We start from the raw sequence: 12,541 nt of genomic DNA on the forward strand, positions 1-12,541 counted from the left end.
TCGGCTTCTACCAGTTGTTCCATTCATCTGTAAAGAATTCGAGTTAGTATTTTGCAGCCGTGACTTATTAAACTGATAGTTCAGTAATTTTCACATCTGGCAGCACCTGCTTTCTTTGGGATTGGAATTATTATATTCTTCTTGAAGTCTGAGGGTATTTCGCCTGTCTCACACATCTTGCCCACCAGATGGTAGAGTGTTGTCAGGACTGGCTCTCCCAAGGCTGTCAGTAGTTCTAATGGAATGTTGTCTACTCCCAGGGCCTTGTTTCGACTCAGGTCTTTCAGTGCTCTGTCAAACTCTTCACGCAGTATTGTATCTCCCATTTCATCTTGATCTACATCCTCTTCCATTTCCATAATATTGTCCTCAAGTACATCGCCTTTGTATAGACCCTCTATATACTCCTTCCACCTTTCTGCTTTCCCTTCTTTGCTTAGAACTGGGTTTCCATCTGAGCTCTTGATATTCATACAAGTGGTTCTCTTTTCTCCAAAGATCTCTCTAATTTTCCTGTAGACAGCATCTTTCTTACCCCTAGTGAGATAAGCCTCTACATCCTTACATTTGTCCTCTAGCCGTCCCTGCTTAGCCATTTTCCACTTCCCGTCGATCTCATTTTTGAGACGTTTATATTCCTTTTTGCCTGCTTCATTTACTGCATTTTTATATTTTCTACTTTCATCAATCAAATTCAATATTTCTTCTGTTACCCAAGGATTTCTAATAGCCTTCGTTTTTTTACCTACTTGATCCTTTGTTGCCTTCACTACTTCATCCCTCAAAGCTACCCATTCTTCTTCCACTGTATTTCTTTCCCCCATTCCTGTCAACCATTCCCTAATGCTCTTCCTGAAGCTCTCTACAACCTCTGGTTTAGTCAGTTTATCCAGGTCCCATCTCCTTAAATTCCCACCTTTTTGCAGTTTCTTCAGTTTTAGTCTACAGTTCATAACCAATAGATTGTGGTCAGAGTCCACATCTGCCCCTGAAAATGTCTTATAATTTAAAACCTGCTTCCTAAATCTCTGTCTTACCATTATATAATCTATATGACACCTGTCAGTATCTCCAGGCTTCTTCCATGTATACAACCTTCTTTTATGATTCTTGAACCAAGTGTTAGCTATGATTAAGTTGCGCTCTGTGCAAAATTCTACCAGGCGGCTTCTACTTTCATTTCTTACCCCCCCAATCCATATTCACGTACTATGTTTCCTTCTCTCCCTTTTCCTACTTTCGAATTCCAGTCACCCATGACTATTAAATTTTCGTCTCCCTTCACCACCTGAATAATTTCTTTTATCTCATCATACATTTGATCAATTTCTTCATCATCTGCAGAGCTAGTTGGCATATAAACTTGTACCACTGTAGTAGGCATGGGCCTCATGTCTATCTTGGCCACAATAATGCATTCACTATGCTGTTTATAGTAGCTTAACTGCACTCCTATTTTTTTTTTTTTTTTTTTTTTTTTTTTTTAATTCATTATTAAAGCTACTCCTGCATTACCCCTATTTGATTTTGTATTTATAACCCTGTATTCACCTGACCAAAAGTCTTGTTCCTCCTGCCACCGAACTTCACTTATTCCCACTATATCTAACTTTAACCTATCCATTTCCCTTTTTAAATTTTCTAACCTACCTGCCCGATTAAGAGATCTGACATTCCACGCTCTGGCCCGTAGAACACCAGTTTTCTTTCTCCTGATAACGACGTCCTCTTGAGTAGTCCTCGCCCAGAGATCTGAATGGGGGACTATTTTACCTCCAGAATATTTTACCCAAGAGGACGCCATCATCATTTAACCATATAGTAAAGCTGCATGCCGTCTGGAAAAATTACGGCTGTAGTTTCCTCTTGCTTTCAGCCGTTCGCTGTACCAGCACAGCAAGGCTGTTTTGGTTAGTGTTACAAGGCCAGATCAGTCAATCATCCAGACTGTTGCCCCTGCAACTACTGAAAAGGCTGCTGCCCCTCTTCAGGAACCACACGTTTGTCTGGCCCCTCAACAGATACCCCTCCGTTGTGGTTGCACCTATGGTATGGCCATCTGTATCACTGAGGCACGCTAGCCTCCCCACCAACGGCAAGGTCCATGGCTCATGGGGGTCCAGGTCATTAACATACAGCTTAAACAGCAGGGATTCCAACACTCTTTCCTGGAATGTGACAGAATTACTTCTACTTTTGTCAATGGCTCCCCATCCAGCATAAGAGGCTGTGCCTTCCCTACTGAGAAATCCTTAGTCCAGACAGAAATTTCCTTTGCTATCCCATATGAACATGTTTTAGCTGATATGTGTTGATGTGATTCTTTAGTCAGATACTTGTGGAAGTCATTGAAATTGCCAGGACCAGTGCTTTCAGGATGTCTTGTGTGAATTAGTTGGGTTTCACATGGCTGAAGTTTATCAAATCTGTGCTGGTTAGCATTGAGATAACTCATTATGCTTTCACACAGAATATTTTCTAAGGTTCTACAACACATGGAAGTCTTTGCTATTGGGCAATAGCTTTGCCAATCATTTCTGCTACCTACCTCTTTGAGGTATGTACGATATATTATGGTTAAGAGAGGGACTAATTCAGCTGCAAATTCTGTTAAGAATTTGACAAGGATTCTGTTAGACCACGAGACCTTGTTCAGTTTTAGTGATTCCAGCTATTTCTCAATGTTGCTGAAAATAACTTTCATAGCAGAATGAAATTTTCACTCTGCAGCGGATTGTGCTCTGATTTGAAACTTCCTGGCATATTTAAACTGTGTGGCAGGCCGAGACTCGATTTTGCCAGGAAGTTTCAGAACAGTGCACACTCTGCCACAGAGTGAAAATTTCATTCTGGAAACATGCCCCAGGCTGTGGCTGAGCCATGTCTCCACAATATTCTTTCTTGTGGTAGCGTTAGTCCTGCAAGTTTTGCAGGAGAACTCCTGTGAAGTTTGGAAGGTAGGAGATGAGGTAGTGGCGGAAGTATAATTGTGAAGATGGGGCATGAGTCATGTTTGATAGCTCAGTTGGAAGAGCACTTGCCCGCAATAGGCAAAGGTCCCCATTTCGAGTCTCGGATTGGCACACAATTTTAATCTGCCAGGAAGTTTCAATCTCCATACCACTCATCTCTGCGGTAGTGTGAGAATTAAACCGGGATAGTATTCCTGAGTCTCCATTTGTAAAGGAACATTTGAAACTTTGTGATTTCTGCTTTTACTCTTTCAGTTCTTATGTCATCTGTGAGCATTCGAACACTAACTTCTCTGTTCCTAACTGATTTCATGTATGACAAGATTTTCCACTAACTGCTGCGTTACTAACTGATTTTATGTATGACCAGATTATCTTTGGGTTTTGTGAGGTCTTTTGATAAGAATCTGCTGTGGTAGTCATTGAAGGCTTCACATATTGCCCTTTTGACAGCCAATTGCATCTCATTCAGCACCTATAGTATCATATCAGAGTTCAGTAATTTTTTATAGAGATATAGTTTTGCTATTTGTGTATACTTAAAACAAAAAACTATGTTTCCTCTTCTACAATCTATTTCTTTTGTCAGATTGCAATTGCTTTTTGAGACAAAATTAGTCCTTATACTGAGTGTAATAAAGGCACTGCATCAGAATTTGTAATGTGTTTTAGTTAGAACTGAAGACACCTAATTAAAAAATAATTAAGTTAATGAGGTAGTTTAATAACTGAATAATTATCATGTTAAAATTACAAAGAAACAAAAAGATCAGCTACTACCTACCTTTAGGGGTGCAGTTCCTAGTACTATCTGTTGTGACAAGGAAGGTTTCAGTTGGGTGAAGAGTGAAAATGGATTTGAGATGTCTCATGGGATAGTTGGTACCTTTTGTAACAGTGGATGTGACCCTTGTTCTGCACCAACATACCATGTACACAAAACCTATAAACCATTGAGCAGTACCTGTCTCAACACCTACTTGAAAGTCTCCCTCTTTCATTGTTACATTAGCCATCTTCATCCTTACTCATAACTTTTTCACCATTGAGGGCCATACCTACAAACAAATGAGGGAGACATCTATGGAAGCCATGATACCTCATCTTACATCAACATTCTCATTGACTACATTGAAGAGGTATTTCTCAGCACTCAGCATCTGTACCACCATAGTTTGGTAAAATTTCATTGGCAGTCCATTTGTGACGTGGATTCATGGTGAAGAACAATTCCTTCATTTCCTGCAACAGCTTAATTTCTTTTCCCAAATTTACATGTTAATTCTCCAAAATTGAAGTCACTTTTTTGAGTGTTGATCACCATCCAGTTGCATCCAAAACTCAATGAACATCAAACCAATCAGTAAGCTACAATTCTCCACTTTGCCAGCTGTTATCCCTTCCATGTCAAACACCCCCTTCCCTACAGTCTGTCTATTAGTAGTCAGGATATCTGCCCCAATGCCAAATCCCTCTACATATCTCTGAATAACCTCTCCCAGGCCTTTGTCTGCCACAACTTCCCCACTGAATGCATCCATAAATAAATTTCGCAGTCAGTCTCCCCCTCTGGCCCTCCAACCAACATAACTCCCACTCTCAGAAAAGTTTTAAGCGCCTTCTTTGTCAACGGTTTCTGTCAGAGTCTTGAATGTCTCAATAGATTAGTCCTCCAGGACTATAGCTTCCTGAAATGTGGTTTAGAAATGAGATCATCAGTCCTTGATATCAATTCCCCACTGCCCACTGTCACCTCCCATTGCCCTCCTAACATCCTCGCCATTCTTGTAAAATTGTGATTTTCCCTGAACATTACCTCTACCCTTAGGTTTCTAACCCTGAAGTAGCTCCCACTGTAAAATCTGCCTGCGCACACGCTCACTACCATTGATTCCAGCCCCACCACAGGTAAATTCTACAACATTAGTAGCAGCAAAACATTTGAAACTAACGATATTTTCACAAAGTGGTATGTTCACTGCCTGGCTTATTATGTAGCATGAAAGTATAAATGGACCCAAGATAACAGTCTGCCAGTTGCTGAGCAGATTCGGCAGGGTGACCCAAGAGACCTGAAAGAGTGCTTTACAATGTGGGCCATTTGTATTCTCCCATTCCTCATTAATTTGCTTAAACTCTGGGCATGGAAGCTTGCTATTGAATGTACACTCCATCCCTCCACAATCCTGTGCTTAATCACCAGTAACGAAAAGCCCCCTTCGACCTTTATGGTAAATTTTCAACATTTACTGTATTATTTTCTTATTTATTTCTCTTTTACCTTTATTTTCATTTTGTCCCTCCTTTTTTCCACTCTACCTTCTCTCTTCTTTTCTTCTCTGTCCCACTATCTACTTTTCTCTTTTTATTCCTTAACTCTCAAATAGGTGTGCCAATTTTCTTAACACAAGTGTATGCATTGCATACTTTGTACACATGTAAAGAATATCTGTGTTTGTGTTACCAAGGCAAACATACTGATCAAAATCAGAGTTTAATCGTAGTTTAATTCAACAACAATAAAATGAACTTATGTGAGGTAAACCACTTACTAATTTAACAGTAATAAAATAAACTTTCATTGTATCACTCTGTTGTTGCAGACAAGTGTTACACCACAGTAATGATCCCCTCAGAGCATTAAACAGCGTAGTTGCATCAGATCCCTGCCAAACGCTTAATTTGGTTACTAATGATCTCATAGACAACTGCCTTCTTGTGGGATTGTACTGCTAGCTCAGTATCTGGGTTATTTTCTTGCATGGATCATAATTTTTCGTATAGCTTGCTGTTTATTTTATATTACTGCTGCTCTCCTGGATATAGGACAAGACAACTTAACAACTGTGTTAGCTGGAACAGTGATGAAGGAATAGGTAGGGGCTTACAATTGTAAAACAAAGATGCACTGGTACAAGACAATGCTATTTGTAGTTGGAGTACCCACTGGAGAGTAATTTTATTTTCTTTCCACTTTTCATTTCTCTCATTTGTCTCTATCTTTTAATGCTTTATGTCTATCATTTCTATTATCTCTGTACCGAAGTTGGCACATTGCTTACTAATATACCACCTTTCACATCCTCTCTTGACAATTTTTTCACCATTGTGCCCTTACAATGAGCATGTATCTCTCAACCTAGAGTCTGAGTGACTTGCCCTCTCTCCCCTAATCCAACCTTCCTTTGTCAGTCCCTCTTTCTATTTTGCTGAAAGAGTGTTTAATTCTGAAAGCTAGTATTATTATTTTCTTCTCAAGTGTTTGTGCCAGCAGTACTAGGAATTGTGTCTGCTGAATATAAGTGCAGACTAACCTTTTTGTCTGTGATTTTATCAATTTCTGTGATTGAATTTTCCATTTAATGCAATAATTATTCTGTGTTATTTGTGTCAATTGAGCTTGTACCCATTAAGCCATTGGTTCGATCTACATTTTTGTAAAGCACCATTTGCAGATGAAAATTGGTATTCTTTAACAATAATCATTTGCATTATCAATATTTACTTTAATGTTTTATTAATAATAGCTTGATTTAAGTTGTCTCTACTGTCTCTAATTCATTTAAGATGAATGCCTTCAGTGATGGACCCTGGTTGATTGACAATTCATTTATCGTGGTCTCATTCAGTTGGTGCTTCATGTCTAAATTGCTTTGATTTCATCCCTTCGTTTTGTCTTGCCTTCACAGAGCATACCTGAAGTAATTCATCCCTTAGGGTGCTTGCTGTAGTTATTCTCAGGATATTGCTACATGAATAACTATGTGCAGATAGAAATGTATTTGATGATATGTACATTTCATTTGCAAAACAGGTTTTGCACAGGCCTATTTCCTGAAGGTGAAAGAGACATTGGAAGGGAAGGATAGCGATACTTATCAACTGTTTTTGGAAGTTCTAAATGATTTTGGAAGCAAAATAGCTACTGTTCCTGACTTGTACAGGAAGGTGTCTTCTGTTCTGCACAACTACCCTGATCTTGTCTCTGAATTTGTAGTTTTCCTTTTGCCAGAGCAAGCAATGCAATGTGGGAAATTAATGGAATATTTGATACTCACAAAGATGAGCAACTTTTTCAAGAGGCTGGAAGTAAGTATTCACAAGATTTGCATTTTAAAATGTAGTGTAAAATTAAGGAAATAATTTGTTGTGCTGAAAGGGCTGGGAAGAAGTGTGGGCATGGTAACATCTATAGAATACAATAAACAGGTTTGAACAATAGGAAGAAATTTTCATGTATTATTAAATAATGTTTTTCAGTCAGACTTTGTAACATTGACCACAGCCATTTATTCTTCCAGTTTAAGACTTTGCGACATCTAAGGAAAAACACAATTCAGCTGCAGTCAATCAGTCATGACCATTGTGTATGATTTGTTTTGCTGTATCTAACTTTTTTTCTGCGGGGTTTGATATTTTATACCATATTCTTTGTCAGTGTTTTAATCACTCCTGCACACTATGTTTTCATTATAGTGTCCACATTTCACATTCTTTGCCTGAAAAATTGTCAGAATTTTGCTGAAGATTATCGTGTCCTACAATTTTGGATGGCCCACAAATGAACAACTGCCCAGTGGCAGTCACCAGTAGTCTGTGATGGTACTATTAGGGCCTTAATCCATTAGCTTAGTGCATCCCATTCATGTTCAGTCAGTTTTAGTCTAGGAAGTGAACTGGGCACTATAGTGTCCTCATATTTCAGGCATTTGTCCACCAGGATAGCCCCTTGTGATCAGACATTGTCAACCATCAGTTGGATCCCACATCTATTTGCAAAACAACCATTTCAACATATCAGCCTTGTGGACCATAGTCTTCACATTCCTCACTCTCCAGGGTAATCCACGACTCATTCATAAACAGGAAATTTCTCCACTGTTCTTGGGTTCAGTCCCTATGGGCAAGACACAACATTGTTTCATTCGTACAAGGGTTTAGTAACTGCAGAAGGCATGACTAGACCACTACTCGACTCGATCGGAGACTTGGTAACAACTGGGGAAAAGAACATGGGACTAACTCGGCGTGCAAATAGAACTGTGAGAAGCATAGCACCTGTGTCCTGGGGGATATGTGAATGACAATAACTCAGCACACAGCTGGTGTGGGCAGCTAATGACTGAGCACATGACAATCTCAGCATGAGTGCTAGAATATGTCCACTGTAGTCTAGCTCCGCAAGAGCACTGACCCATACTGCTTACTGCCACTCACAAGTAAACATTGACAGTTCTTCTGCCTCCATCAGGACAGTGGAATGCATCTAGTGAAACCTCTTAAAGCTGATGGTACAGAATTAAGGGAGCTATTTGATCCAGAGGTTGTCATCAGTTCTGTGATGGGGGCCAGTAATGTGATGTCTTTAGAAAAACAGAACAAGATACGTAATAATCCTGGCTCTGGATTTTAGTATATCTTTAAGATTGACCCTGAAAACTTTAGAGAACACACAAGATTGCTTGTGCATTCCCTAGTCATATTGTCATCATTGGAGAAGATTTTAATCATCCAACAGTCAGCTGGGAACATTATGGCTTTGGAAAAAAAAAAAAAAGTAGATATAAAGTAGGTTGCATAGATCAACAACTTGATATCTGTCATTATATTCCCAGTGGATTCATTTGGTACATTTGAAGAGCTTGAAACTTTAAGTAATTAAAAAAGGAACCACAGCAGTTGTTAAATGAATTAAGCAATTTATGTAACAAAGCATGTTTCAAAATATTTTCTGATCTTTTACAGTGTCTCTTCTCCCTGTATTTTGGCTTTACCTTTGTAGTGTTTCCTTTTGTGCAGTTTACACTTAAATTGATTTATCATTTGGTTTATAGAGCTTGCCTGTCAGTGACCAGCTTGCCAACCACAGATCACCTCTGCAAGCATACATAATCTATTCCGCTTCTAGTTCACGTCTAACTCATCTACACCAGTAGTTAAGTGATTTTTTCACTAGCTTTGACATCAGAAGACTTACCTTCACAGCGTTTTTTTTATATTGTACATATTTTTAACCTTATATTTGTAATTTAAGATTTAGCAATTTCATACCATTATGTAGTTAACTGTAGCTTTCAGTTATGACACTCAGAGCACAGATATGTGAGTGCCTGTCTTGAGTCTGTTCAGTTGATGGGTTATCATATAATGTATTCAAGTATGTATAGTTGTATATAGTAGTTATTTTGGTTTGCAGTTTAGTTTCTTAGTCACTTACGAGTCGCATTTTGTTTGTTTTTATATGGTTTGTCTGATGATGAATTGGTAATAACTCGAAACCAGTGATGTTTCCATTTGGCGGTTTTGGCCCCAGCCTGTGTCAGAAAAAAAGAAACACACACCATTCATTCACACATGCAAGCACACCTCACCCACACAACTGCCGACTCCAGCAGAATGCAACTATCACATGGGATGGAAGCAGCAGTCTTGATGGGGTAGGGAAGGGGAAGCGATAGCAATGTGTGGGTGGGGAGAGAGAAGCACTGTCTGATGGAGCGTACAGGGACTAGAATCCACCTTCAGAAAAGATTTCCTAATATTTAAATGTATATTAGATGTTAATAAATTTCTCTTTTTTCAGAAGGAATTTTGTGCTATTTTCAGTCTGAATTTTACAACCGGTCATTATCAGTTATTTTGCTGACCAGGTAGCAAAACTTGTCTACTACTTTAGTGTCTTGTTTTCTGATTTAGATTTTCTCCCTGAACTTTAATTCCTACTTAAAATTTTTCTATAATTTCATTTACAGCTTTTTCAGTGTCAGATTGAATAACATGGGGGATAGGCTATAACCTTGTCTCACTCCTTCTCAATTACTGCTTCTCTTTCACGTTTCATTTGACTCTTATAACTAGTCTGGTTTCTGTACAATTTGTAAATAACTTTTCACTCACTGTATTTTATCTCTGCTACTTTCAAAATTTTAAAATGTGTAGTCCAGTCGACATTGTCAAAAGCAAACAATGGAAAGTCCAGGATGGAATGGTAACAAAATTTTGAAAATGATTGACTGCTATTCACCATGTAGAGGAGATGTTGAGTTGCAGACAGGCACAATGACAAGTGTTGTAACGGCAATCGGAACAGTCGTGGGGTTGAAGTGACTGAAACGTGGCGGGACCCGCAGAGTGGCCCACGAACAACAACACAACGGGAGAGGATGGACCAACGAAGGACCTTTCGACAACAACAAGAATACAGCAGAGTCAAGAAAACCAAACAAGACAACCACGTCCACTCGTAAAGAAAACATGAAAGTAAATACGCTGTCTAATGCGAGGCGATATGTACTGAGATGTACACAAGGTTAGACTGGCAGGCTGAGTGACAGGCAGGCGCATAAGTACTCTATCGGGGACACCGCTATTGGCCACTGAAACCACGTGTTCTACTATGGTGCCCTGACTCTAAATGCGGGCCGCCACAGCTTATGGCGCAATGGTGCAGAGACCTCTATGGGTCTTCGACGTCCATGACGTCTGGCGGGGATTCAATTCCGCGGCACTCGGTACCGGAATAAGACTGTACATTTTAGCTTTTGGCCAAAAGGCCTTCTTCAGAAGTAGAAAACAGACACATTCCCACAAGCACAACTCATACCCACATGATCACTGTCTCTGGCTGCTCTGAGTTGTAACTGTGCCTGATTGGAACAGCAATCAAATGTTAGGTATTAGGATGAGATATGGGATAGGATGCGGAGGGGATGATAGCAGAGAGGGGTGAGGGAAGCTGTAATGCTGCTTGCGGGAGCATGCAGGGGTGTGGTGGAAACAGGTTAGGGCTGCTAGGTTTGGGGGGGGGGGGGAAGGGGAGTGGAGAAGGAGAGATGTAAAGAAGGGAAAAAGAACTGTGGGTGCATTGGTGGAATAGAAGGCTGTGTTGTGATGGAGCAGGGGCAGGGAAGGGGATAGGTAAGTGGAGGACTGGGACTAGAAAAGGTAGAGGCCAGGGGGATTATGGAAACAAAGGCTTTATTGCAGGGAGAGGTCCCACTTGCGCAATTCAGAAAAGTTGTTATTGATAGGAGGTATCCTAATAGTGCATGCTGTGAAGCAATTGTTGAAATGAAGCAATGTGTGGATGGCAGCATAATCTGCAACTGGATGGTCCAGCTGTCTCTTGGACACATTATCGATGGCTATTCATATGGACAGACAGTTTGCTAGTCATTGTGCACACACAGAAAGCAGCACAGTGGTTGTAGCTTAGTTTATAGATCCCGTGACTGCTTTCACAGGTAGCCCTGCCGTTGATGGGATAGGGGATGACTGTGGTGGTGCTGGTGGAGGTGGTGGGGATTTTGGTGGTGGTGGGAGGATGTATGGGACAGATGTTGCGTTTAGGTATATATTCAGGGATATGAACCATGAAGAAGGAATTGAGGCAGAGGTGGAGTATGGATGGGCAAGCATATTGTGTAGGTTTGGTGGGTGCCAGTAGACCATTGTGGGAGGGATGGCAAGGATAGTGTGTAGGCTATTCCTAATTTCAGGACAAAACAAGAGGTAGTCAAAACCCTATTGATAATTCCGTTACTGCAGTCCTGGGTGATACTGAGTCATGAGGGGAGCACTCCTTTGTGGCTGGATGATGAGTATGTGGGAGGTGGTGGGTGACTGGAGAGGTAAGGCATGGGAGATCTGTTTCTTTGCTAGGTTAGGTGGGTAATTTTTGTCTGCGAAGACCTCAGAGAGACACCAGATATATTTGGAGGGGGACTGCTCATCACTGTGGATGTGATGATGATGGGGGGATTGGTTGTGTGGCAGGAACTTCTTGGTATGGAATGGGAGGCAGCTGTTGATGCGGAGGTATTGCTGGTGGTTGGTAGGTTTTATATGGACAAAGATACTGAAGTAACCATCCTTGAGGTGGAGGTCAACATCGAGGAAGGTGCCATTTTGGGTTGAGGAGGACCATATAAAGTGAATGGGCTAGAAAGTATTCAGGTTCTGATGGAATGTGGATAAGGTGTCTTCGCCTTCGGTCCGTATCACAAAGATGTTGTAAATGAATCTTGACCCAGTGAGGGGTTTGGGATTGTGGGTAGTTGTGAAGGATTCCTCTAGATCAGGCCTGTTCATTGCTCTGCTTGTGCCAGCTGGCTCACGTTCATACCTTTAAGCAGTGAGCGATCGGCTGGCTGACATTGAGTAATTGTGGGGGAAGGGAAGGGGAGGGATGCAAGAAGGAATCAGAACAAGGCAGCTCAGAGTGAGAAACTATTGCCAATTAGTCTATTCTGTAGTTACTATTGTTAGTTCTACAGAGATGTATCACTTCATGGTGGCTAATTAAAGCCTTCGTGATGGATTTATTTCCTAAGATGGTTGCATTGATGAGATATCACAGTGAAATGAAACTTACATTTCTTTCAGTTGACGAGGCAAAGAATACGGGGCAGCTAAGTACAGAACCAGGTAATTCTTAAGAATGTTTTGGATGAAGTTTAAACTGACATCAACATGTATTTTGTGACTATGTTATTCACACATTAAACATAAAAATACTGCATGTCAATCTGTTCTACTAATTTTGCGTTTTACTAAAGTATCTATGTCTG

The 12,541-nt window shown here is 40.4% G+C and overlaps 1 protein-coding gene across 7 annotated transcripts in view; it reads left to right on the plus strand.

Moving 5' to 3' along the window:
* The window catches only part of LOC126483869 (uncharacterized), a 134,870-nt gene that overhangs the window by 81,457 nt on the left and 40,872 nt on the right, over positions 1-12,541 (plus strand). For all 7 annotated transcript variants that reach the window (XM_050107103.1, XM_050107104.1, XM_050107101.1 and 4 more), the window contains one exon: positions 6,787-7,061. In XM_050107103.1, coding sequence (XP_049963060.1) covers positions 6,787-7,061 — 275 coding nt within the window. The remainder of the gene's footprint in view (positions 1-6,786; positions 7,062-12,541) is intronic.

The sequence above is a fragment of the Schistocerca serialis genome, chromosome 6 (assembly GCF_023864345.2).
Source record: "Schistocerca serialis cubense isolate TAMUIC-IGC-003099 chromosome 6, iqSchSeri2.2, whole genome shotgun sequence".
NCBI lineage: Eukaryota > Metazoa > Arthropoda > Insecta > Orthoptera > Acrididae > Schistocerca > Schistocerca serialis.